At 37.5% G+C, this 25,135-nt stretch overlaps 1 protein-coding gene across 14 annotated transcripts in view; it reads left to right on the top strand.

The window, feature by feature from the left end:
- magi2a (membrane associated guanylate kinase, WW and PDZ domain containing 2a) overlaps positions 1-25,135 on the top strand; it is a 267,335-nt gene that overhangs the window by 204,486 nt on the left and 37,714 nt on the right. For 12 of the 14 annotated variants that reach the window (XM_073813944.1, XM_065268675.2, XM_073813942.1 and 9 more), the window contains one exon: positions 24,574-24,605. The exons of the other annotated variants lie outside the window; for them this stretch is intronic. In XM_073813944.1, the coding sequence (XP_073670045.1) occupies positions 24,574-24,605 (32 nt within the window). The remainder of the gene's footprint in view (positions 1-24,573; positions 24,606-25,135) is intronic. 14 annotated transcript variants of the gene reach the window in all.

The following is a 25,135-nucleotide window of genomic DNA, read 5'->3' as shown; positions in this document are numbered from 1 at the left end:
TGCTTTGTGGTCAGAAATTATAGCAAACAAGTGAGGTATGCCAAGCTCATGGATTTGATTCCCAGAAAACAGCCTAATCTTGATCTGGGTCACAGCAACTCATGAGAATTTCCATAACATGTGAAGACAGCAATCATCCCTGATGGACGCATATAGCCTCTGATTGGCTGGCTCATTGTGTCCTCTTGAATTTTCTAATTCACTCTTTGAGATTTGTGGACTCGCTCAAAGCGCTGAGTCACTCTGAAGAACAAGCTGTTTCTGCCGTTTCATTTTCTGCGACCTTCACTGTACAGAAAATCACTGTGGGTAAAAATAGACTTTGACACACAATTAGCAAATGCACCAACATGCACAAGCACAGTTAGCTTAGTGTGCCGTGTTTATAAACACAATTCAGTACAATAACTCTTGCATAACACACAGACACACACCTAAGATGAAAATTTAACCCTCATTTGAAATCATTATTCTGTTTACTGTCCTAATATATGGTCATGCTCATGTTATGCATGAACCATCAGTGCACGTTATCCCAATAAGGAAAATGTTTTTTTTTTAAGTAACAACAATCTGCCTTACAATGATGTTTGTTTTATTACTTAAGCCCGGACTAAACCGTAGTTTGTTTTTTTAAGTGTATGCGAGCGTATGCACACACAGCCTTGCAAAAGCCTTGTTTATTTGACTCAAGCACCATGTGAAATTGCATTGCATCACTTGGGCTTTATACTACATTCTTGTGTGCGTGCATGCACGTGACCTACGGGTACAAAGTATGCATGGTTACAAGAATCGGACTATTTTGATGACAAAATTTGTGTCACATGCACTGAACGCGAACACCTGTGTATGCTTAAAATTGGAACTATACTTCTAGATTTAAAGGGGACATATCATGAAAATCGGACTTTTCCATGTTTAAGTGCTATAATTGGTTCCCCAGCACTTGTATCTACATAGAAAATGTGAAAAAAGATCAACCCAGTAACTTAGTTTTGGTAAAACATTCTCTGCAAGCATGTGAAAAAATAGTTCATTGAATTTGTCTCCCCTTATGATGTCAGAAGGGGATACTACAGCCCCTTAATCTGCACTATCCAATCACAGAATTGCCATTTAATGCAGGGATCAGCTCATTTGCATTTAAAAAGGACACACCCAATGGCACATTTTTGCTCACACCTACAAAATGGCAATTTTAACATACTATAATAAATTATTTATATGGTATTTTGAGCTAGAACTGCACATAATGTACTCCAAACCAAAGATTTATTTGACATCTTAAAAAAGTCTTGTGAAATGTCCCCTTTAAGCCCGGAGAATAGTCTTATTATTTACATGTATGCGAATGTACGTGCACAGTCGAACACACAGCCTTGCGATGCATAGTTTATTTGACTCGTACATGTACAGAGACGTTCACACATGTGCATTTCGAAAAAATCCAATGGATCTCCTGGGCTACATATTACATTCTCCTGTACGTGCATGCACGACCTACGAATACAAAGTATGCATGGTTACAAACATTTGATGGTGCGCGTACAGTGCACGCATACTATTTTGTTGATGAAATTTGCCTCACTCACACGTCCATGGTCAATACACAGCCTTTAAAAATGGATGCCATCCAGGAATTCATCATTCATTTTACAAGGTGGCTGATTCATATAAATGTGTATAATGTGAATCACTAAAAACGTTAATTGGAAGAAAAACAAGGATGATTCCTTTTGATCCCTAAACCCAAACCCAGTGTTACTACGGCGAAAGCAGATTGTACCAAAACATACAAATGAGATTCATATGAATTAGCCACCTCGTAAAATAGTTAAGAATTGCCATGAGATTGTGTTGGTGCCAGCTGTAAAACTGGAGGAACATGGTCTCCCACAGTCTATTGCAAGTTTGCCTTCAGTTCTGGCTCCATTCTTATAACGCCCACTTTTCACAATCAGATCAGTTTCTGATGGATGACACAATCATTTTTCGCTTGAAGTATTTCTAAAAATAAATCTTGCACTTTACAGAAATCAAGTGGGTTGCGAATGCTATTTCCTGTTGAGTACAGATTACCGATGTTCTAATGAAACTCTTTAAATGAATATGTTCCCACATCGCACAAGCAGTTCCCCCACACACATACACACTGCCCAGACACTGTCTCACATACAAATGACGTTTTTCTGATGCAGCGTCTCAGCTTTCAAGGAGCTTTGAATCAATACTGATTATTTTACAGTGCTGTTGATTATCGCTGGTGTTAACTTACTTCTCACCTGAAACTGATTTTAGATTCGCCTCTAATTAATCAAGTAATTGACTTTCCTGAAATTACCGCAGTAATTTAATAAAAAAGCAAACTCTGCAATACTTTTCAGCACACGTACAACTTATTCAAGGAGTCAAAGATTAGAAAGCACAGAATTTGAGATCTAATTGCAGTGGGAAGCACTCGCTGTTAAATTCTGCTTCAGGTTTAGGTCTGCAGTCCTAGGTTGAGATTAATTATAAGTCTTTCAACTCGGGAAATAAAAAGGCAAGCCAGACGCACCTGTCTATACTCTATAAAAGTCAATCATTCAACGCGTTTAGGTATTCATTGCGAAAAGCCTTCAATAGCTTCAGCTGGCTGACACCTATTCTGACAACATTAAGCTATTTTTTTAAAAGCGCTTTAAGCCAGTGTGATTTATGACCCGTGGCATTCAGAGTGTGTGATGTAACCTGAAAAGAAACTAAGAAAGAAAACGGGAGAATATATAGAATACAAACTAAGACGTGAAGAATTTAAAGATACAGAAAGGTACCGTAGTAAAATGCGTATGTGAAGTTTGTGTAGGTCAGACGTTACAGAGAGAGATGTTTCTTTTAAAACCCCTGGATCACTTGAGTAGACCCTTGATATTATTTCCATATCAAGTGCAAATGCACTCGAATAAACACTCCATACTGTGCATGTACATACAGAGAAAATTGGTTAACACACACAAAAGCATTTCTGGGTCATACCCTGAAATCATAAGAAAAATGAGAATTTGCATCAAATAGGCTTTATGCCCAGCTGCACTACTTCCTGAACTTCAGCCAGCTCCTTGTTTCCTGTCTGCCATTATTGGACAAACTGATTAATTCAGGTGTGTCTGATTATTTTTGTTGTGACTACTGAGGTCAGGCACACCTGGATTAATCAGTTTGTCCAATAATGGCAGACAGGAAACAAAGAGCTGGCTGAAGTTCAGGAAGTAGTGCAGCTGGGCATAAAGCCTATTGATGGCTCTGAAAAACGGTATGTTTACTGTACATATTCACGCTTTATATTTGATGTCTCTTACTGTATGTACTTATGCGTGAGAAAGAAAATATACAACTTATTGTGTATATGATGTTACATTATACTTGCATTACAGTACATTTACCCTAAACCTGTTCAGAACAACATACATGTACACAATAATTACAATGTTATGCACACTATATAAAGAGACACCAACTGTGTCAAAAATGAGATATTGATATTAACCAAATGCTCTCATCACGTATTATGCATTCATAAAATACTTTAGCTTCAAATCTGCTTAATCCCATCAGGCCATTCAGAAAACACCAGTTTTTGAAAGAATATGTTAAATTGACATGTTGATTTTTCAGCAAATTCCTCAAAGTGCACGAAAGACGAATGTGAAACGGCTGTAGATCACATTCAAACTTAGGTTTCTTTTGAGTACTTGGACCTGAATACAAACTTGAATGTAGCAGCCACTTGAATCACAGGGCCCCCTAATGTTTGGTTAATTTTTTTGTTCTGACTTTGCAATGTTTCTAGTTGCATTTTTAGTGATTTTGTAACTGTTTACTGCCTTGTTGCATGTACTGAGTGGGTTTTGCAGCATAAGACAGTCAAAACTGTTAAATACAAAAAAAGACTAAAGTGACATTTGGGAAAATAAGGCATTTTAATAACTGACCAAAAACCTTTTTATTGCCATTAAAGTGACATTACTGTCCTAATTTAAAGTCCTAAACATAAGCAAAAAATAATTTACAAGAAAACATTAGAAAACATACTTTAGTGTACTATATCCTGTCATGCAGGCAAAGAACGGGACCCTAGTGCAGGTAAATGGTGAACTTAAACAGGTTTATTAAACTAGTAAACACAAAACCCCACATGCGGAAAACAACATGCAGAGACGAGACACGTAAGCTCACAGCCCCAACAAAGGCCACGTGCTACCACACAAAACATGGATACTGCCACTATCCTGCCACATGAACTATGAATTACTGTGACAGCCTGGCAGGATCATGACAATATCATATGTACTGATTCTTAATCCCTTCATACCTGATTTTTAATCGGTGTGGATATTTTGATTGGTTTATCACATTTTTGTTGATTTAGACAACAAAACATATGCAACCCAGTCTCACCCCATTTCGTCAATATTTGACGACACTTGACCATTCGTCATATGTTGACGTGAAGGGTATACCTTTCGCGTCATTTTTTGACGAACTGGGGACTTCAATACTATTACGTCCGTTGCATTCTCTTTCCTATTTTATTACCATTTGCGCGTCGGTTTAGGGTTAGATTTACATAATGACATCCCTACCCAAACCTAACTCTAACCCCAACGCCAGGTGACAACTGTTTCTAACCCCAACGCCAGGTGACAACTGTTTAATTTCGCGTACACTGTTTAATTTCGCGTACACTGTTTACTTTTGCGTAATCTAACCCTAAACCGACGCGCAAATGGTAATAAAATAGGAAAGAGAATGCACCGGACGTAATAGTATTGAAGTCCCCAGTTCGTCAAAAAATGACGCGAAAGGTATACCCTTCACGTCAACATATGACGAATGGTCAAGTGTCGTCAAATATTGACGAAATGGGGTGAGACTGTGTTAAACATATGATGTCCATTCCAGTGGACGCAAGGGCTGAAGGGGTTAATGCATATATTTATGATGCAAAATTTTGACCAGCTTTGTGACCGTAACCTAGGTATGATTGAAGAACGTATGTCAGTATGGTAGTCAGTGTTGGGCAAGTTACGCAAAAAAGTAATTAATGACTAGTAACTAATTACATATTCATCATGTAATTAGATTACTGTACAAATTACTCTCTGCAAAAAGTATTTAATTACTTTTTAAATCTTATTTAGTAAATGATACAAAGATAGGCTTGAAACGACTAGAGTAAATCATAAAAAAGTGCATAAATTATTATAAAAGTCACACTTTTTAAGGTCCAATTCTCACTAACTATTAACTACTCTTGCCTCAATATACTTCTAATTAATGATTATTTATACTTAGTAAAGTAGTTGTTAAGTTTAAGAATTGGTAGAAGTTGGGTAAGGCAGAGGGAACGATATCTGAAAAACGCTTTGGAAAAGAGAGTCGGGCCGAGTACCAAAACACACTTGTAGCCAATCAGCAGTAAGGGGCGTGCTACTAACCGACATCGTTGCCTGGGTTGCGTATGTGTGGGGCGGGTCTTTCAACAGAAGGTCCAGATTCTGTTGGGGTAGGGGCGCGTTTGTTTAGGTGATTTCAAATATCTACATTGGGTTTCAGAGATCATAGACCCTGCCTTTAAGGATGTAGAATAAGGTTTTGCGAAATCAGGCATTAATATGTGCTTTATGGGTATGTGCTTCATAACTAGTTGCACCCAACATCGATGATTGTATGAGGTCAGTAGGGATCCATAATTGAAATACCTTGTAAATGTCTGCAGTGATGGATTTTTAGTTATAATACTTTTCATTGCACACCTACTGTGAGCTGATGTTAATGCTGTTTATAAGGGTGTACTCTATATAAAAGCGATAACTCAGTGTGCAATTCTGAAATGAGATCCACAAGTCATAGAAGTCTGTGTTCCTGTGAATGTCTTATCATTTGAATTGAAGTAAGCAGGGCTGTGGTATGATTTGCAGGTAATGTAATCTACAGTAAAGTTAGTGAGCTACCTACCTAACATTACTTAATGTGGGATGTTATACCATTAGAGCATAAAAGACAGTAGTAGAATTGCAATGCATTGTGGGGTGATTCAATTCAACTGACAAATACTTTTCCGTAATGTAATGTGATTCACCTTGGGGTTGGTTGGTGGATTTGGTTTAACGTTTTGACATCTGTATTGAACAACTTTCTACAATGTCAAAGAGAAATAAATAGGGATATGCTTCTGGAAACCAGGCAGCTCTATTTTTAGTTTGGTTGTTTGGAACTGTGAGGGGCACATGGGTCACCCCGATTAATACCAAACTTTTCGAAGCGTAACGCAGTAAGGTTATCGGCATTCGTTCTCTTAATGTTGATGTGGTGGGATTTATGCCTCACCAAAGTAAAGTGCAATGAAACTAGATCGAGCTAAACGGCCTTGGGTGTCTGGAAGAGCACTGACCCGCAGCCAGGACGTATGTTTTGTGTAAGTGCGTGTGGGTAGATGCATTTGTGCCACCGAAACCACCAGCCTGTTTGAAGGTCATTATGGTCACTTGAATATGAATATGGCCTGATGTCCCATACATAAGCAATCTGTCCTGTTCTCAGCCTTGTTGCATCCAGACTGGCTGCACTGTGTGGTTTGAAATGCTAAACAGACCGTAGCATCATGCTAGCACCCAAGTTTAGCATCCATCTGTTCAAAATTGCCATGACTGGCATATGGAGGATGGAAAAGGATTTGCACAAACAAACACTTTCTGTCAATCTAAGCCACAGGGTCAGCTTTATTCAGTGCTGCTTACATCTGTATTTATCCGCACCATTTACTTAATCACAGTCAGTGCATTTCCCTCGCAACTATTTGTTCATAACCTTTAACGTGATTTACGCAAATAGGAGATTTTCTGCCAACATCCTATTCATACAGAAACAACATTTTTGTTTACCAACCAGATGTCTGGGTTACGTGTATGACTGAAATTCAGGAATTAACAGTGTGTGAGCCAGCAAAAATCATCTTTTGTGATTTACTTTTTACACATAAAATCATCCTTCATAATGTTAAAGGTGCAGTGTGTAAACTTAAAAGGATATTTTGACAGCAATATAATATAGGTAACTATGTTTTCAGTGCTGTATTAAGACCTTACAAAACTGTTATGTTTTTATTACCTTAAAATAAGACGTTTTTGTCTACATACACCGCAGGTCTCCTTACATGGAAGCCGCCATTTTGCACCATCATGTTTCTACAGTAGCTCTAAACTGACAAACTGCTCTACACAGCGCATTGTCACTACGTTGTTTCAGACGATAAAATGTTTGTCCTGTGACGGCTACCGTAGCTTCTCTATGTGCTTCGAAAGGGAGGGGTGCTTAAATCTACACACTGCACCTTTAATACCATTCTGTAAATATAGTGATATCTTTAATATTGATTAAGTAAGATCATATAAAAGACTGAACTAAATATGAAATCAATCATTGAAATAAAACCGTGATTCTTTTTATCTCACAATTAGATTATGACACTTTAGCCTGAATTTCACAGGCATGGTAACATATAGTATCATTCAGTAACATTTCAGATACATTTCATGATCTAAACAGCATTGTTATTAAAGCAGTGGTCTCCAACATTGTGTCTGTGAGGTGCCCGCCAAAGCACATTCTATTAATAGTTTCAATTTTAAGATTTATTTATTACATATTTTTTATATCAGCTTGGCTTATTTTATGTACACTCACCTAAAGGATTATTAGGAACACCTGTTCAATTTCTTATTAATACAACTCTAATCTAATCAACCAATCAGATGGCAGTTGCTTCATTGCATTTAGGGGTGTGGTCCTGGTCAAAACAATCTCCTGAACTCCAAACTGAATGTCAGAATGGGAAGAAAGGTGATTTAAGATGGTGATTTAAGGTGATTTGTTAGAGGTCAGAGGAGAATCGGCCAACTGATTCAAGCTGATAGAAGAGCAACTTTGACTGAAATAACCACTTGTTACTACCGAGGTATGCAGCAAAGCATTTGTGAACTCACAACACGCACAACCTTGAGGCAGATGGGCTACAACAGCAGAAGACCCCACCGGATACCACTCATCTTCAATACAAATAGGAAAAAGAGGCTACAATTTGCACGAGCTCACCAAAATTGACAGTTGAAGACTGGAAAAATGTTGCCTGGTCTGATGAGTCCCAATTTCTGTTGAGACATTTAGATTTTTGGTGGTGGGGTGATGGTGTGGGGGATGTTTTCTTGGCACACTTTAGGCCTCTTAGTGCCAATTGGTCATTGTTAAAATGCCACGTCCTACCTGAGCATTGTTTCCTGAGCCTTTATGACCACCATGTACCCATCCTCTGATGGCTACTTCCAGCAGGATAATGCACCATGTCACAAAGCTCGAATCATTTCAAATTGGTTTCTTGAACATGACAATGAGTTCACTGTACTAAAATGGCCCAACAGTCAACAGATCTCAACCCAATAGAGCATCTTTGGGATGTGATGGAACGGGGGCTTCGTGCCCTGGATGTGCATCCCACAAATCTCCATCAACTGCAAGATGCTATCCTATCAATATGGGCCAACATTTCTAAAGAATGCTTTCAGCACCTTGTTGAATCAATGCCACGTAGAATTAAGGCAGTTCTGAAGGCGAAAGGGGGTCAAACACAGGATTAGGATGGTGTTCCTAATAATCCTTTAGGTGAGTGTATGTTAACATTTAAAACAATGATTAAAAATATCAACAAATAAGTACAAAAACAAAAACATTTCTTACATAAAGGATGGAAACCCCTGGATTAAAGCTTACATATGGGCTTTAGGTACCAGCCAATCAGCATTCAGAGTTATGGTTAAATGACCTTCATATGAAAAGTCAGGCGAAGATGTGGCATAATATAGCAAGTTTAATAAAGCACTGACGTACTCATAAAATTAATTATTTACTTTACCAATCACAGATTTGTCTCCTACACTTGATACTGTACATCTGATCTTGGGGACGCAAATTACGTCACGATAGCTCGCTCGCGCAGAGAAATCTATAATGCATGGTGGGTTTGGCAGACATCCCATAGTAACTTTAGAGCAGCATTGAAAGGCCTCTGTACGAATCCAATCAGTGAAGCGTTCCAGGAGCGTTTAGACAGCCTATTATACGCCCTAATAAAACTGTCAGTGCGCCGGTGCTGAAATGATGTGCCACTTCTTAATGTGCCGCAATTTGGCCCCACTGTCTCGCCACTGGACTCTGGCCATCCTTTCTAATAGCACTAGTGCAAATAAAAGTCTCCTTTGTGCACAGCTTGGTTCCCTCTCTTTGCCTGTCTGCCTCTCTGTATCCCTAGTGATCATTTCTAATCATTTCTTTCCCTCTTTGTGCAGTTTCAAGTTAATTCATGGCAGTTTGTAACTATTTTACGAGGTGGCTAATTCATATGAATTTGTACGGCCATATTTTCTAACTCTATAAAATGCCACCATTATTACATCCCATGGTTGGGTAACAACAACCTAGCATATGTAATTTTTAACCCAGCGGTGTGTTCTGTCTAATATTTACCCAGCATGGGTTACAAAGAACCTGGCATTTTTAGCATGCACATTTTAGTATGTTAGGTTTAGGGGTGGGGCTTCATTTTGCTTTTTTCTAATAAAACAGAAAAAGTCTGATGAGGATTTCTGGTTCCCAGAATGCATTGCATGAGGCTGTTATTTGATAGGGCACTATCTTAGAGGTTGTTTACACCTTGTATTAAGATGCGTTTTGGTTGATCGGGTCACAAGTGGATGACGCTACATACAGGTGTAAATGGGGTGTCAAACATTTGAGCTTGTCCACTTTCTACCACAATCAGAGGTAGTCGAAATACTGCATTCGCCCTGACCCATCTACTCTCAGCCTATTGACTTAATGGGATGTACAGAACACAATGCTTTTACACTGAACCTGACTTCTTATTCAAAAACACAGTGTACAGCGCAATGTTTAGGCTTTCATTGATAAAAATAAAGCATCTACTCTCTGCCTCTTTAGTTTTGGAAGCGTGTAAGAGTTGTGCAAGCATATTTCATCAATTGCTTTGAAATATCAGAGATAGCTCTTACATATACATGTACAAAGCACTGTGCTGCATGTTTACACCAAGCGTGCCGCACAAGCCCTGAAAAGTGAAGCCAAAACGTCTCGATCGCCCCCCAGTGACTGGTCCCAGTATAGGTCATAAACCCTGCCTCCCCATGTTATTCAATGGGACTTGAGACCAACTAAAAAAATTAATTACACTTCAATTATCTTTTTTCCGAAGCTGGTTTCTGTCATTTACATAGGTTTGTGTTTAGTTAGTTATTTAATGATATAAAAAAGTTGGTGTCACGTCATGATTGACAGCTGTGATATTGTGTGATATGCGCATTCTACGAGAGCGAGGGCGGGGTATTGACTTCGCGGCTTCCCTACCTGCTCACTACTGCGCATGACTGGTCCCGAAATCGCTATTGCGCAGACTCAAGACCCAAGATGTCAGCGCCATATCGGGACCCTGGCGCTTCACTTTTCACCAATGGAAGAGAGCGAACAGGCGTCGTCCATCTTTTTTTACAGTCTATGGTTTACACAAGACTCTGATATAATATTAGTTCGCATCAATTTAAACCCGTCATTTTTCCTGCTCGTGTTTTATGAAAGAAGAGGGGCTCACAGACAATCCCCTGAAACTAATCAGGACAGAAGCGGTCGAATGTGTACAAAAGAGACGGATTAAAATACCAGGTGTAAACGTGAATGTGTTTTTTCAGTCCACTTGTGATTCGATCGACCAAAACACAACTTAATACAAGGTATAAACAGCCTCTTAATGTTCAGATTCATGACTTTGAAGCCTATCTCAATACAAGACCACAAGAAATGCATGATAATAGACTTTCAAAGAGATTTCGAAACAAATTTTATCGTATAAATTGGGCTTTAAATTTTGATATGGAAATCTAAAGGCCTCATGACTATTAAGTGTGACAGAGACTGAATTTTTGTAATTGTCTCATTCGTATTGTCCAGATGGTCATATGGTTTCACTGCCAGATCTCTTTGTTTTCAGGCCCCACACGTCTAGCACTTTTCACTTGTGAAAATGCTCTTGGCTGCTGATTTAAGTGCAGTTTGGCTTGTTCTCCTGGAATGCTAAATGTTTGCATTTGTCTTTGTAGAGCTGCTCCAGGATTAGAGTCTCAAACCCGAGTCCGTAGATTACCACACACAGGGCGCCATCTGCCGTTGGCCTGATAGGCTTATTTATTGAATTTCTTATTGCTACCAACTAATTACTTGCACTGAAAAAGCAATCTCTCTCTTGAACCTTTACTATAATACACAGTAAATAGTGTATAGTAAATTCTGGTTTTTATATACAGAGTCAGGTACAAGATTCCAGAAAAAAATATTACCTGCCTGAAAGAAGTTTCTAAATTAAACAATCTTTCAATTTTGATTATTGTCTAAATTATGTTTATGGATGGTTTAAAACCCATTAGGAGATACAATAAACTCTGAAATATTCAAGTCCGCTGCTAGCATTTCACCTAGAATGTGGAATATTAGCAGAAGACATTGTACGTGCATTTTGTCAATATTAAAGCTCACATAACACACGCTGTTACTGTTTATCTCATGTTAATGCTGTTTACTCATCACCTGCGACTCATGACCCCATTGGGACTGCCTTGTTAAAAAAAAATCCAACGTTAAAAACACACAAACACTCAATCTTAAACGCTGCTGCTACCCCGGATAAACAAACTAGATCCAATTTTTCCATAATGCTGGGTTTTTTGGGAAGCTGAACAAGCTTAGATTTCCCTCACCAACAACAACACACTTTTTGGTGACATTGATTTAGTGTCAGTTCTTGGTTGGTGTGTGCTTGCGCTATTATAAGTGCCCATATAAGGACTTCCACTGTACTTCCTGCTCTGAAATTGCCCATAAAAGAAATGAAGCAAGATTGTTACGTGTGAATCTTTCATGTTTGTAAAAACTTTGCCTATGTTTAGCATGAGGAATCCAACTCTTAAAGGAATAGTCTACTCTTTTGCCATATTAAACTATGTTATTACCTCAACCTAGACGAATTAATACATACCTATCTTTTTTCAATGGGTGCACTGTACAGCGCGTTGTGAATGTGTTAGCATTTAGCCTAGCCCCATTCATTCCTATGGTACCAAAAAAAGTTTTATTTTGTGGCACCATACATACTGGTATAACTCCTCATGTAACAGTCTTTAAATAGGGAAAACACGGAAGTGTTTGGTGGCTTCCCTGTTTGGTACCATAGGAATGAATGGGGCTAGGCTAAATGCTAACACATTCACGACGCGCTGTACAATGCATGCATTGAAAAAAGATAGATATGTATGAATGCGTCTAAGTTGAGGTAATAACATAGTTTAATATGGCAAAAGGGTAGACTATTTCTTTAAGCAGTGTTAATAAGGGTTGTCCATATTTTTCAACTTTTAAAAGTTCATACTTTTACCCCACCAATATGTTTGAATAAAAAAATAAAAAAATTGGGCTATTTTTTTCAATATTAATTATTGCCCTACCCTAACAAACCACACATTATTAGAAAGCTTTTAGATGATGTATAAATTTCAATTAAAAAAAATGACCTTTTTGACTGGTTTTGTGGTCCAGGGTCACATATAAACACATTTTTGAAGGATGCATAATATTGTCTGTTATGGTAAAAAAAAATGGGCTTGGGTTTTTATTTTTCATGAACTATGATGCCTCAGTTGTGTGTCTCACTGAATTTTGTAGCATTTTCATTTGTAAAACGCATTAGGTCAATTACACTGATGTAATTAAGATGTATAGATACAGATATAATTGAACTTTTTACTTTTGGTCTAACTGTTGTCATGGCGACCAGGTAACACATCTGGTATTTATGTACTGTCAAAATTATTTTTAAGACTTGCTTTGATTTCTCAAAGGGTATGATCTGTCTATCAGTTATCTTTTTTATTAGCACTTCAATTTATCTTAGTCTGTATGTGTGTGCGTGTGTGTGTGTGTGTGTGTGTGTGGTAAGAGAAACAGATGACTCTTAGCTGCTTCAAGAAAACAAACGCCTCTCAGCGTCTCATCAAAGAGCTAATTAGCTCTGGCTCTACTGATATTCTCATTAGCTGATGTATACCCATTAACTCAGCTATGGGCATGGGAATATTAACTTACCAGAGCAATGCTTCACAATTTCAATACGTGCTTATGGGAAATGTGGGAAAATTGACAGGGGATATACAGTAAATGCTCGCACACATACACACACACACACATTTAATTTGACAGATTATTTCTATGTGATCTACATGTGCAATATGTGAGACTTTCTCAAGAGGACAGTTAAGACAATTTGATGTTGGAACTTTACCCATTAGTACCCATGAGAACCACAAATACCCAGCACTGCAACAAAGCTGAAATATTCTTCTGTTACTGTATAGCCATTTTCTAAATGAACTCAACTTGGCCATCTGCCCATGTATATTGTATTGTTGGCCCATTTTTGTATTTTGGAGAGATGGTGTGTTTTCAGATTTAATTTAGTAGCTTATTGAAATCATGAGCCAAGAATTCTTCCTCTGTTTATCTGAACCGGCTGAAAAGGCCAGTTAATTAAAGACAGGTCACGGTGGGTTAAATAAAGAGAAAGCGTAATGTGTTTGGTTAAGGTGACAAAAGGCACTTTCATGGTCGAAAGGCTGTTAACCAGGCCTTTAAAAGGGCTATGTGGTACATTTAAGCATTTAATTATATAAGTCATATTATAATTGTATTAGTTTATAAGTCAACTTGTTAACCAAGATTTCTTGCTCCAAAGCAGTCAACATTTTGTTTCACTTTATTTATTTTCAAGACTTCTTTTGTTACATTTGTGTTTTCACACTTGAGTAACTCTTTAAGAACACCAAACTCATACCCCTTAAAGGAACACGCCTAGATTTTGGGAATTTAGCTTATTCACCGTATCCCCCAGAGTTAGAAAAGTCCATACATACCTTTCTCATCTCCGTGCCTGCTGTAACTCTGTCTGACGCGGCCCCCGCTAGCTTAGCTTAGCACAAAGACTGGAAGTGAATAGCTCCAGCTAGCAAACTGCTCCCAATAAGTGACAAAATAACGCGAACATTTTCCTATTTATATGTTGTGATTTGTACTGTATAGCCACACCGTGTACAAATACAAGGTGATATGAGACACAGCGATCTTTTAACAGTATACATACTGGGAACTATATTCTTAGAAGACGAAGCACTGCTACATGGGCGGAGTGATTTGCACAACTCTGACCGAACTATCTGCTCCTCATCAGGGGCTTCTCGGGTGCTGCGAGCAAATCACTCCGCCCATGTAGCAGTGCTTCACCTACTGAGAATATAGTTCCCAGTATGTATACTGTTAAAAGATGGCTATGTCTCATATCACCTTGTTATTTGTACACCGTGTTTTAAGTACTTATCTTTATGTAGGTCAAGTCAAATGACGTCAAACTAACATTTCCCGAAAAGTCGTTCCTGACAACTTGGGTTATAAATCATTTTTATATACATTGTGAATCATGGTCAGTCAGCTACGGAGGCAGTTTCAACACAAAGTTTTATGTACTTGTTCTAAAACAGACTTTATTCAATTTTAACCAAAATATTTTAAGGCTTGAAGTTTTAACTTATCCTATAAGTATAAGCCACTCTATAGCTCAGATCTACACAGCAGTTAGACTGCTGCCCGCTGGGGCTGTCTGTATATTATGAATAAATGAAGATTTATGCTCCCCATCTGATCTCTAATGTTTAATCTTGTTAAGATAATGAAATGTGCCTCGGTCATAAAGCGAGCACTAGACGGAAAGCAAACAGTTGATTTGAGCTAAAGTGGACATCTGATGTCCTGAGTGCCCATAGCATATTTTAATCAGCACACTCTATAGCCCACACATAAGATGTGGACAGAGAGATATTTTAGTAAGTCTTTAATATGCCTGGACAAAATCACTTTCCACAAATGACACAAGAGCCGTTTCTCAATATGCGTTCTTGTCTGTACTTGTGTTCTTGTGGACTTGTGAAACGTCATCAGTCGCGGCCCAAGTACTGTTCCAATTCAAAGTTCGCATCAAGCCCAAGTTCACATAAAATCCCCGGATGTGTTCTTGATCCGCCCATTTTATCGAGGATGCATCAGAGGAGACTTGTGTGGACTTATGACAGCGAAGTTTCCCAGAATGCATTTCGCGTCAGGAGTTCGTTCTTCCGAGTCTGAACTTGCAAGTTCGAACTACGAAGGACACAAGTCCGAGTTCGGCGTACTTGGTTTTGAGAAACGGCTAAGGACAAACTGTTAAACAAATACCACTTGACCAAGGGTGTCACCTTAAAACATTAAATTACTTAAAACAAATCACTACATTTTTTTTCACCAATATAGTCTACTTAAAGGAGCAATTTCGGACACTGAAATTGTTTCAGTGTAAGGTAACCCATACTTGGAGTGTGACCTCTGTATTTAACCCATCCAGTGAGTAGTGAACAAACACACTGCAATTCAAGGAATATTCCATTTTCTTTAAAAAAAATCCAGATAATTTACTCACCACAATGTTATTCAAAATGTTGATGTCTTTCTTTGTTCAGTCGAGATGAAATTATGTTTTTTGAGGAAAACATTGCAGGATTTTTCTCATTTTAATGGACTTTAATAGACACCAACTATTAACACTTAATTCAACACTTAACAGTTTTTTTTTCAACGGAGTTTCAAAGGACTATAAACGATCCCAAACGAGGCATAAGGGTCTTATCTAGCGAAACAATTGTCATTTTTGACAAGAAAAATAACAAGTATACACTTTTAAAGCACAACTTTTCGTTTAGGTCCGGTCCAGCGCGACCTAACGTAAATGCGTAGTGACGTAGGGAGGTCACGTGTTACATATATAAAACGCACATTTGCGGACCATTTTAAACAATAAACTGACACAAATACATTAATTAGTAGCAGTTGACATACAACAACGTAGGAACGGTCCTCTTTCACCACATTTGTAAACACTGGGGCGTAGTTTCGCGTTCGTCCTCTGTGACCTCTTGACGTCATGACGTATTGCGTCGGGTCACGCTAGCGCATGACGACCTGATCTTAACGAGAAGTTGTGCTTTAAAAGTGTATATTTGTTATTTTTATTGTAAAAAATGACAATCGTTTTGCTAGATAAGACCCTTATGCCTCGTTTGGGATCGTTTAGAGTCCTTTGAAACTCCGTTGAAAAAACTGTTAAGTGTTGAGTTAAGTGTTAATTGTTGGTGTCTATTAAAGTCTATTAAAATGAGAAAAATCATGCAATGTTTTCCTCAAAAAACATAATTTCTTCTCGACTGATCAAAGAAAGACATCAACATTTTGGATGACATGGTGGTGAGTAAATTATCTGGATTTTTCTTTTAAGAAAATGGAATATTCCTTTCATGAACACACACACACACACACACACACACACACACACACACACACACACACACACACACACACACACACCCGGAGCAGTGGGCAGCTACTTGGTTCCTTTCTCCTGAAGATAACAATGAAAAGGCTGCTGTATGGTTTTATAATGCTTTGACTATCTAGATCCTTCATTGCTGAAGAGGCGCTTATCACTAAAACCTTGCGCTTGCTATGCGTTAACCCAATTTTGAAGGATTCCTAGATGCTGTTATCTGCAGATGTTATCTCTTGTTTAAATGATACTATCATGCAAAAATCTCCTATTTGTCATCCCCTCCGAGTTTAAATGAGATTGACAGGTTCCTCTTTTTCTAAGTATGTGAATTCAGTCATTCAGGAATACCCAGCTGATTACCAGTTAGTGAAGAGTACATTAACAGGGCAGATAGCCCTTATCTATGCCAAATGCCAGGATGTTATCCAGGACATGCAGACAGATGGAAGATTCCTCTTACTCCTAGTGACACATTCATTGAAATTCAGGTCTGAGAAAAATCTTGGAAACCCTGCACCTTCTTTCAAATCAAGTCAAATGTATTTATTTTGCATTTTGTTTTTACAATGTTGCATTGTTTCAAAGCAGCGTTACATGAAAGACAAAGTGAAGACACCACAGAAAATGGGGAAATTATTAAATATATAGTATATAGAATAGAATATCATTATAGTATTATTGCAAACTTTATTATTCTCAAAAATAGATTATAATTAAATAAAATGGTATATACTTTTTCTTTGACTACTGTGTAAAAATAAGGTGTCATATTATACTAGACATGCCTTTCTATTTTACTTGGAATTGGCTCTTAAAAGAAGAAAAACAATATATAAGAGAAGTTTTGCATTACATAAAAAATTTGCAATAATTCCATAAACACACTGTAATAAATACATTGCTGCCTTAAAAATTTTTGTTGAATCAACTTGGATCATTTCAGTCATTTCAACTTACTATTATTTATCTTGACTAGAGATGAGTTGTTATAACTACAGGTGAGTTGTTATAACTTATAAAATTAAGTTGACTTTTCTCAACTATATTTTTTAAGTTGTGACAACTCATCTTTGTTGACATGACTTGTAAATCTGAGTTGATTTAACAAAAAATATTAAGGCAGCAAAGTATTTTTTACAGTGCAGCAGTGTAGAAGAGAGAAATTATATCAACATCATCATTAAGTGCACCCTAACACCCCACACCTACAAAACAAAAATACTGACGTCTTTTGCGGTTTGGCTGTTCGTTTACAGTGCAATGGCATTTAAGGGTCATGAAAATGCAAACTTTTTTCACAAAGAACGGTGACGTCATGCACATATATTAATTCAATCTACATGCGAGTACAATTAAAACAACAATTGCGGCCTACAGGACTGTGTTTGTGCTGCTCAAGATACTGAGTTTATTAACGCTTCTCCAACAGTTACAGTTAAACAAAAAGTTAACTCAATTTTGCCTAGTTCATAGGCAACTACCTCATCATTTGTCTAAACAAAACTGATTGATGCTTTTGCCATCTTGACAGTCGCAGCTGGCGACTGCTCTTCCGAGGGGCGCAAATTCAAAATAGTGTTCAGAGTGTCTTGTTTGTTGCTCGTGTTTTCAAAATATGTTTTTGTTGCGTCATGTGAACCATGTGAATCACATGTTTTGTCAAAATAAGTGCCTGCTTATATGCATCAAAACCGTTTATGATAAAAGAGACGCTCACATTCACAAAATACACACAAGACACTCCCTTAACGGCATGAGATTATGCGAGGATCTAGCAAACGCAAGCGTCTCTTTTATAATAAAACCTTTAGACGCGTCTCCAGCAGGCACTTATTTTGACAAGACACGTGATGCACATAGGATCATTTAACGCGCAGAACACATATTTTGAAATTACGAACCACACACATGACGGGCTACATACATGTTGTGACGAACTTCGCATCGAGCAGCCTCGAAAAAAGAAGTCACCGGCCGCCACTGCATCTTGATTGTTTGTGTTTATTACTCTGTAGACGAATGTGTATGTGCGCAGATTTTCAGTGTTTCTTCAATATGTAACATCGCCATCTACTGGCCTGGCATACATAATACAGCAGATTTTGACATCTTTGTGGATTCATGTAAATGTGGGTCTTTTTTACAGCATTGTCGTGTGTACACTCAAATACTGGGTTATTTTTAACAATAATATTAATTCAATAATAATATAATGAAGCAACAAGAACATTTTTGTGCGAAAAGAAAACATTACGAACAATGTTATTCATCAATTTGTTCTCCTCCTTGGTTGTTGATTGTGCATTCACGAGCAGACAACTCTGCTTGCAATTGACGTAGTTGCCAACGTACAGACACAGAATACGCTGGCAAGTAATTAGCGAATTTATATGGGCTGTTTAAATTTTGTTTACAATGTTTGCATAATAGCTTAAATAAAAAAGCAAATAAACATAAAACATTGGCAACTACGTCAGCAGCACGCGCCATAGTTTGCTCGTGAACACGCACTGAATGACTTGGAGGAGAACAAATTGTTGAATAAAATCGTTCATTTCATTTTCTTTGCGCACAAAAGTGTTCTCGTCGCTTTATAATTTTATTATTAAATGACTGATGGAACATGGACCTTTTTTGGCGATGTCTTTCATTCTTTTCTGGGGAAAATAATTGTAAAACTAACTGAAGTCAATGGGACAGACAGAAGCCTCCCGGTTTTTATCAGAAATATCTTAAAATGTATTCTGAAGACAATCTGAGCACTTGTTGGTTTAGAACGACTCGGGGGTAGGTGATTTATGATAAAATTATCATTCTGGGGTGAACTATCCCTTTAAGTGGCTTATTGCTTTAACAAACTGAAACGAGAGCTTTGTTAGCCAGTGACCTTTTCTGTTTGTTCATTTATTTTGATTTGTGGTCCCATTGACCGCTATGTTGCAATAGCTTACCTCCTGGCATTTTAGCAAAGCACTGCATCGAGTAAATATTTCCTTTTTCTCGAGAATGCTTTGATCAGCTTGCATCATAAGATCATCTTCATTCATTACTGAGGCTCAATATGACCTTCATCTCTCCATCCGAGCGCTCTTCAAATCTTTCCTCCTGTTCATCACTTTCTTCATATTAAAATGAAGCACAATAAGTACACTTCCCCATTTAAAGACACTGTACTGCCTTAGCATTGCTGATTTTTTCCATTATTTCACTGTGGCCTTGCTCACCGAAGCAGCTCCGTAAGACTCAACGCTCATTATTTGATGACTCATGCCCAACCGACGGCAGTGTGCAGCTCTTTGCTTTTAATTCACCCTGTTGCCGTTTTGTGTTTGCATTGTATGTGCGACACAGAAGAAGGCTAGCTATGTGTGTGTGTGACAAAAATTATAATTGCTTATAACTTCCCTTGATATTATAATCACAATTATTTTACGAGTAACAGAATTTACATTTAAACATTTATTTGTAGGGCTTCTGTCCTGCATACTTTACTGAATTCATTCATTAATGTTTTATACATGAATGAATCAAAAACAATCAATATCAATTTGGTCCTTTAGCAGCATATAAAGCAGTAGGGGATAGCGGGGTAAGTTGTCACACTTTTCACCCTTTTCACTCTGTCTAAGATTTACTGAGTACCATACATCACAATGGTATAATCTCATACCAAATGAAAGAAGGAAGTCTTGGGCACATATGTTGTATTCATTACATTTTCATATCTTATTTCATTACTGAGTTGTCGACTGTTGATTTGCCCCATCGACGGGTAAGTTATCTAAAAAGAAGAACACAACTACTTTATTGTGATTATTTTTTTAAATGTGTTATATTTAAACCAGAACTGGAAATATTAACTCTTGGGTTTTTTACACTGCGCTTAACCCTGGGTTCTAAACCATGCTTTTACCCCTAAGTTAAGCATCGTTTCACACCATAGACTGTAAAAAAAGATGAACGACGCCTGTTCACTCTCTTCCATTGGTGAAAAGTGAAGCCGCCAGTGTCCAGTCCTGCGCAGTAGTGAGCAGGAAGTAAGCTGCGAAATCAAAACCGCGCCCTCGCTCTCGCAGAATGCGCATATCACACGATATCACAGCTGTCAATCATGACGTGACACCACCGTTTTTATATCATTAAATAACTAACTAAACACAAACTTATTTTAAAAACAAACATTTGAATTTACATCAGTGTGATAAAAACTACAGTAAATGATAGAAACCAGCTTCGGAAAAAAGATAATTGAAGTGTAATTAATTTTTTTAGTTGGTCTCAAGTCCCAGTGAATAACATGGGGAGGTGGGCTTATGACCTATACTGGGACCAGTCACTGTGGGCGATCGAGACGTTTTGGCTTCACTTTTCAGGGCTTGTGCGGCACGCTTGTTTCACACTTGTAATTTAGAAGCAGGGGTTATCCCTGAAATTAACCCATGGGTAATGAAACCCTGCTCGCCCCGCTTTTGAGGAATGCACAGTGTGAAACGTCAGATTATGAATACCCAGTGTTATCTCTTACCCCACGGGGAAAGTACGAACCGTTTGAAACATGAAACCGATAACCATAACGGGATTCCATTAACCCAATGTTTAGAATAACCTGGGTTTAACCATTTTCAGTGTGAATAGCATGTGACGACTTTCCCAAAGTCATTGAGAAAACTTGCCTCAAACTGACATATGTGCTAATGTTGGCTTAATCTCAGGGTTAGCTCAACATAGCACGTTAGCTCAAGTATCAAAAGACACATTACTGTCTCTATTTTGTACAAAATAATATATATATATTTTTTTTTTAAACATTCATGCCTAACAAAGTTGTATTGCATTCAATTTAAAGTGCAATTATTTTACTTTTAAGCAAAAAAAAAGGAAAGTTGTGCCAACGTGAGATTAGAGCGATCTTGACCACATGTGAACATGAAGCTGACAATAGAAGTCATCGTCACACAAAGTGGCTATTTAAATTTTGAGATAGAGCCTCTATTGTTGGAGTTATGAGCTGTGTGACAACCTACCCATGTGACAACTTACCCCGTTCTCCCCTATTTTTTTAGCATAGTGTAAAAAATTTAAGGCCCTGGGAAGTTTTAGCATAGTTTCATATACAGGCTTCCTACAGGTCCTTGAAATCCTTGAAAGTTTGTGAATTTGGTGTAAAAAATTTAAGGCCCTGGGAAGTTTTTGAAAATAAACATACATAGATACAGGTCATTGAAAGTGCTTAAATCTATTTTATGCAAGAAGTTTTCTGGAAAAAAATCCATATTATTCCCTGTGTAGTGTAGGATAATGTCATAAAAATTCTAGACTTTTTAAGCACGCATGCAAAACTGTTTGCTTTAAATGCTTATATCTTCTGTATGTGAATGTTGATTCATACCTAAATCCTTTTTTGCATAGTTGTGTTTGACAAATGAAAATGTCTCGGGTTACGTATGTGACTGTTATTCCCTTATAAGGGAACAAGACACTGCGTTTCCCTTGCCATACTTCCTGCATCCCTGTAACGCCGTTTTTGTCAATATTTCCGATAGCGATATACTTCCTGGCTCCCGCATCACCCTGTCTTTGTCATAAAGCCTCACCATTGGTTGAATTTGATATACACATTTCACAGTTATGCAGCGCGAGTTCCCTTTGTAACAATATATCTTAAAAGGTAACACCATGTAACCTTGCTCTCACTTGAAACGTGTCCCCACCTTTAGTCCTTAAATTTGAGGGAATTGCACCTGGAAAGTACTTGAATTTGAAGTTAACTAAGGAGTGAGGAGTGGGAACCCTGCATATAATAATGCTTCAAATTTATTTACACAGGATTAACATTACGGAGCTGGTCCCGGACAGGGCTTATTCCTTATCCCAGACTAAAATGCATGTTTAAGCTGCCATAATTTGAAAACATCTTGCTCATTTGACTCATCTTAAAGCAACACTATGTAGTTTCCATGTAAAAATGACTAACAGCTCCCCCATGTGGTTGAAAAGCGCAACAGTGCCTGGTATCAGATACTCTTCTGCAGGCAGGGGGAGGGGCGGGGCTGTGTTTCCTACCCTCCACCGCCACTTTCAGCGTGTGCTTGTAGCAGCTAGGAGGCTGCTCAGGTTGCAGCAACAGTACAATTTGTCCAGTTTAAAGTTGTTCTATCACTCAAATAATTTTAGAGACATTATTTAAAGGTAAAAAAACTACATAGTGTTGCTTTAACATATATTATATATCAGTGCCATTTTTCTTTTTGTCTCAAGATGCACACCAGTATTGTTTTTTGTACGGTTTGTTTGTAAAATCTACTAATGTCCTAATATAACTAAGGCCTAGTCCTGGATTAATCTAAACCCTGTCTGGGAAAATGCCCCTATGTGTACTATGGGTGTTGTTGTCAAACCTCCTGAAGGTGAGTGGTGCTAAAATTATTTTTTATAATTTTTTGCTTCTTGAAAGCTTACAAAGCTTTTTTTGAGTGTCAGGACACATTAGAAACAGTTGCTGTTTTATTCCCGTTGCATTCACAGGTAATGGAAATAATTGTACAGTAGCATCATAATCTTACTTATTCAGTTGTGCCTTTCTGAAGGGCATCTGTGGCCGACATGATGTGTTGAGAAACGGTTGAATGCAAGACACGGAACGCACTGTGTGGGTTTTTGTGAGTCTAGAGAGGAAATATTCATGAATGTGATGTTTGATGTTGGAGAGCATTGTTTAGCTCTTAATACCAGGAGAGGTGCTTTACACCGACAGTACTTGTTTGTTATGTTTCCAGTTCAGAAGCCTTGCAGCCTTTAGCCTCATCTCAGCTTACGTTTCTCCACAGAGAAAATAAGAATTCGATGTGTTGCAAAGACGCCGTTCTGTGCATTTCAAGCATCTGTCCGTCATGGAATTTCAACATTGTTATATTGATGGCCCTACGACTTTCTTTACAAATACAGTCTTTAGAGTCAAGTATTCCAGTTATTTTAGATTGAATTTTTTTCTTACTGATTAATAAGTTTAATACTCAAATAATAAACACTTGTCTTCATAGCGCAGCATTTTGGAAAGGAGAAATGTTCTACTTACTCGGACAAAAGTGTTGTTAGATATAATAGATACAATTTAATAGCTGCCACATGAAATGTGTTCTCAGTGGTAATTGCACATTACGTTGTCTCATCTTTAAGGACTGTTCATTCTGTAATTCCACAGTACTCATTCTGAAGTCTCTCTTTAAAATGTTTTAAAAAGTACTTTATTCACGCCTCTTGAATAAATCAGCACCTCAAAACAATTTCACTAAATGATGTAATCTACTTGAAAAAATGCAAAAGACGAAGTTGTTTAATTCGATATAAAATAAAACGTATAAATAAATAAATCCACAATGAGAATCATAAGTTAAAGGAAAACACCACCGTTTTTCAATATTTTACTATGTTCTACTTCAACTTAAATGAATTAATACATACCTTTCTGTTATCAATGCGTGCACTTTTTATCTTTGTACAGCGCTCTTGAATGTGTTAGCATTTAGCCTAGCCCCATTCATTCCTATGGCTCCATTGTGCCCCCATATTTACTTGTGTAACTACTCATGTAACATTCTTTAAATAGGGAAAACATGGAAGTGTTTGGTGGCTTCTAAATTCATCACTGTTTGGAGCCATAGGAATGAATGGGGCTAGGCTAAACGCTAACACATTCACAAGGTGCTGTACAAAGATAAAAAAATATAGGTATGTATTAATTAATCTAAACTGAGGTAAGAACATAATCAAATATTGAGAAACGGTGGTGTTTTCCTTTAAAGGTTGGATCATTTGAAAAGTTTAAATTAAAAAGAGGTTAGGATTTAAAAAAAAGAGAGGACATATATGTGACCCTGTCTGTGAAATCCAGACTGATAATCTAATCATTAGATTAAGAGCATCAAAGTTTAATGTTATTTTTTTGGATTGATTAGATTTCCACATTAAGATCCAGTACTAGTAGATATAAATAATTTGTTCTTTTACAATTTCAGGTCACTTTTCACCTTGGAAGGCCTCTAAACAGGTAAAACGTATTGTCGTCCAGCTTTCTGACTCTGCTTAATAATCTAACGGCAACCTTATACTCATCTGTTGTAACAGTTTTGATTGATAAGGTCTGATAATACTTACATACATTATACAACATTACTAAATATGTATGTATGTCTGCATCAATAACCATGACTGTCAAGTCTTTTAATACCTGGAATGCGTAATGCATACTTTATTACATTGTTATAACGTATTGGCTAATTAACTGCTTTGCACTGTAAAAAGTGAAAGTTAGATTATTTAAAAAAAATCCTTCAATTGGTAATACTTAAAAAAATATCATTTTTCTGTTGATTAAACTTCATTTTTTAAAGGATAGTTCACCCAAAAATGAAAATTCTGTCATCATTTACTCACTCTCATGTTGTTACAAACCCACATACATACTATGGAAGTGAATGGGGTCCACAAACGGTTTGGTTTCAAATATTTCCCAAAATATATTCCTTTGTGTTCATCAGAACAAAGAAATGTATACAGGTTTGTGACCACACAAGAGTG

Source organism: Paramisgurnus dabryanus, chromosome 1, assembly GCF_030506205.2.
Source record: "Paramisgurnus dabryanus chromosome 1, PD_genome_1.1, whole genome shotgun sequence".
Taxonomy (NCBI): Eukaryota; Metazoa; Chordata; class Actinopteri; order Cypriniformes; family Cobitidae; genus Paramisgurnus; species Paramisgurnus dabryanus.
Note: the sequence above shows the minus strand (reverse complement) of the source record. Positions and strands in the feature narration are given on the sequence as shown.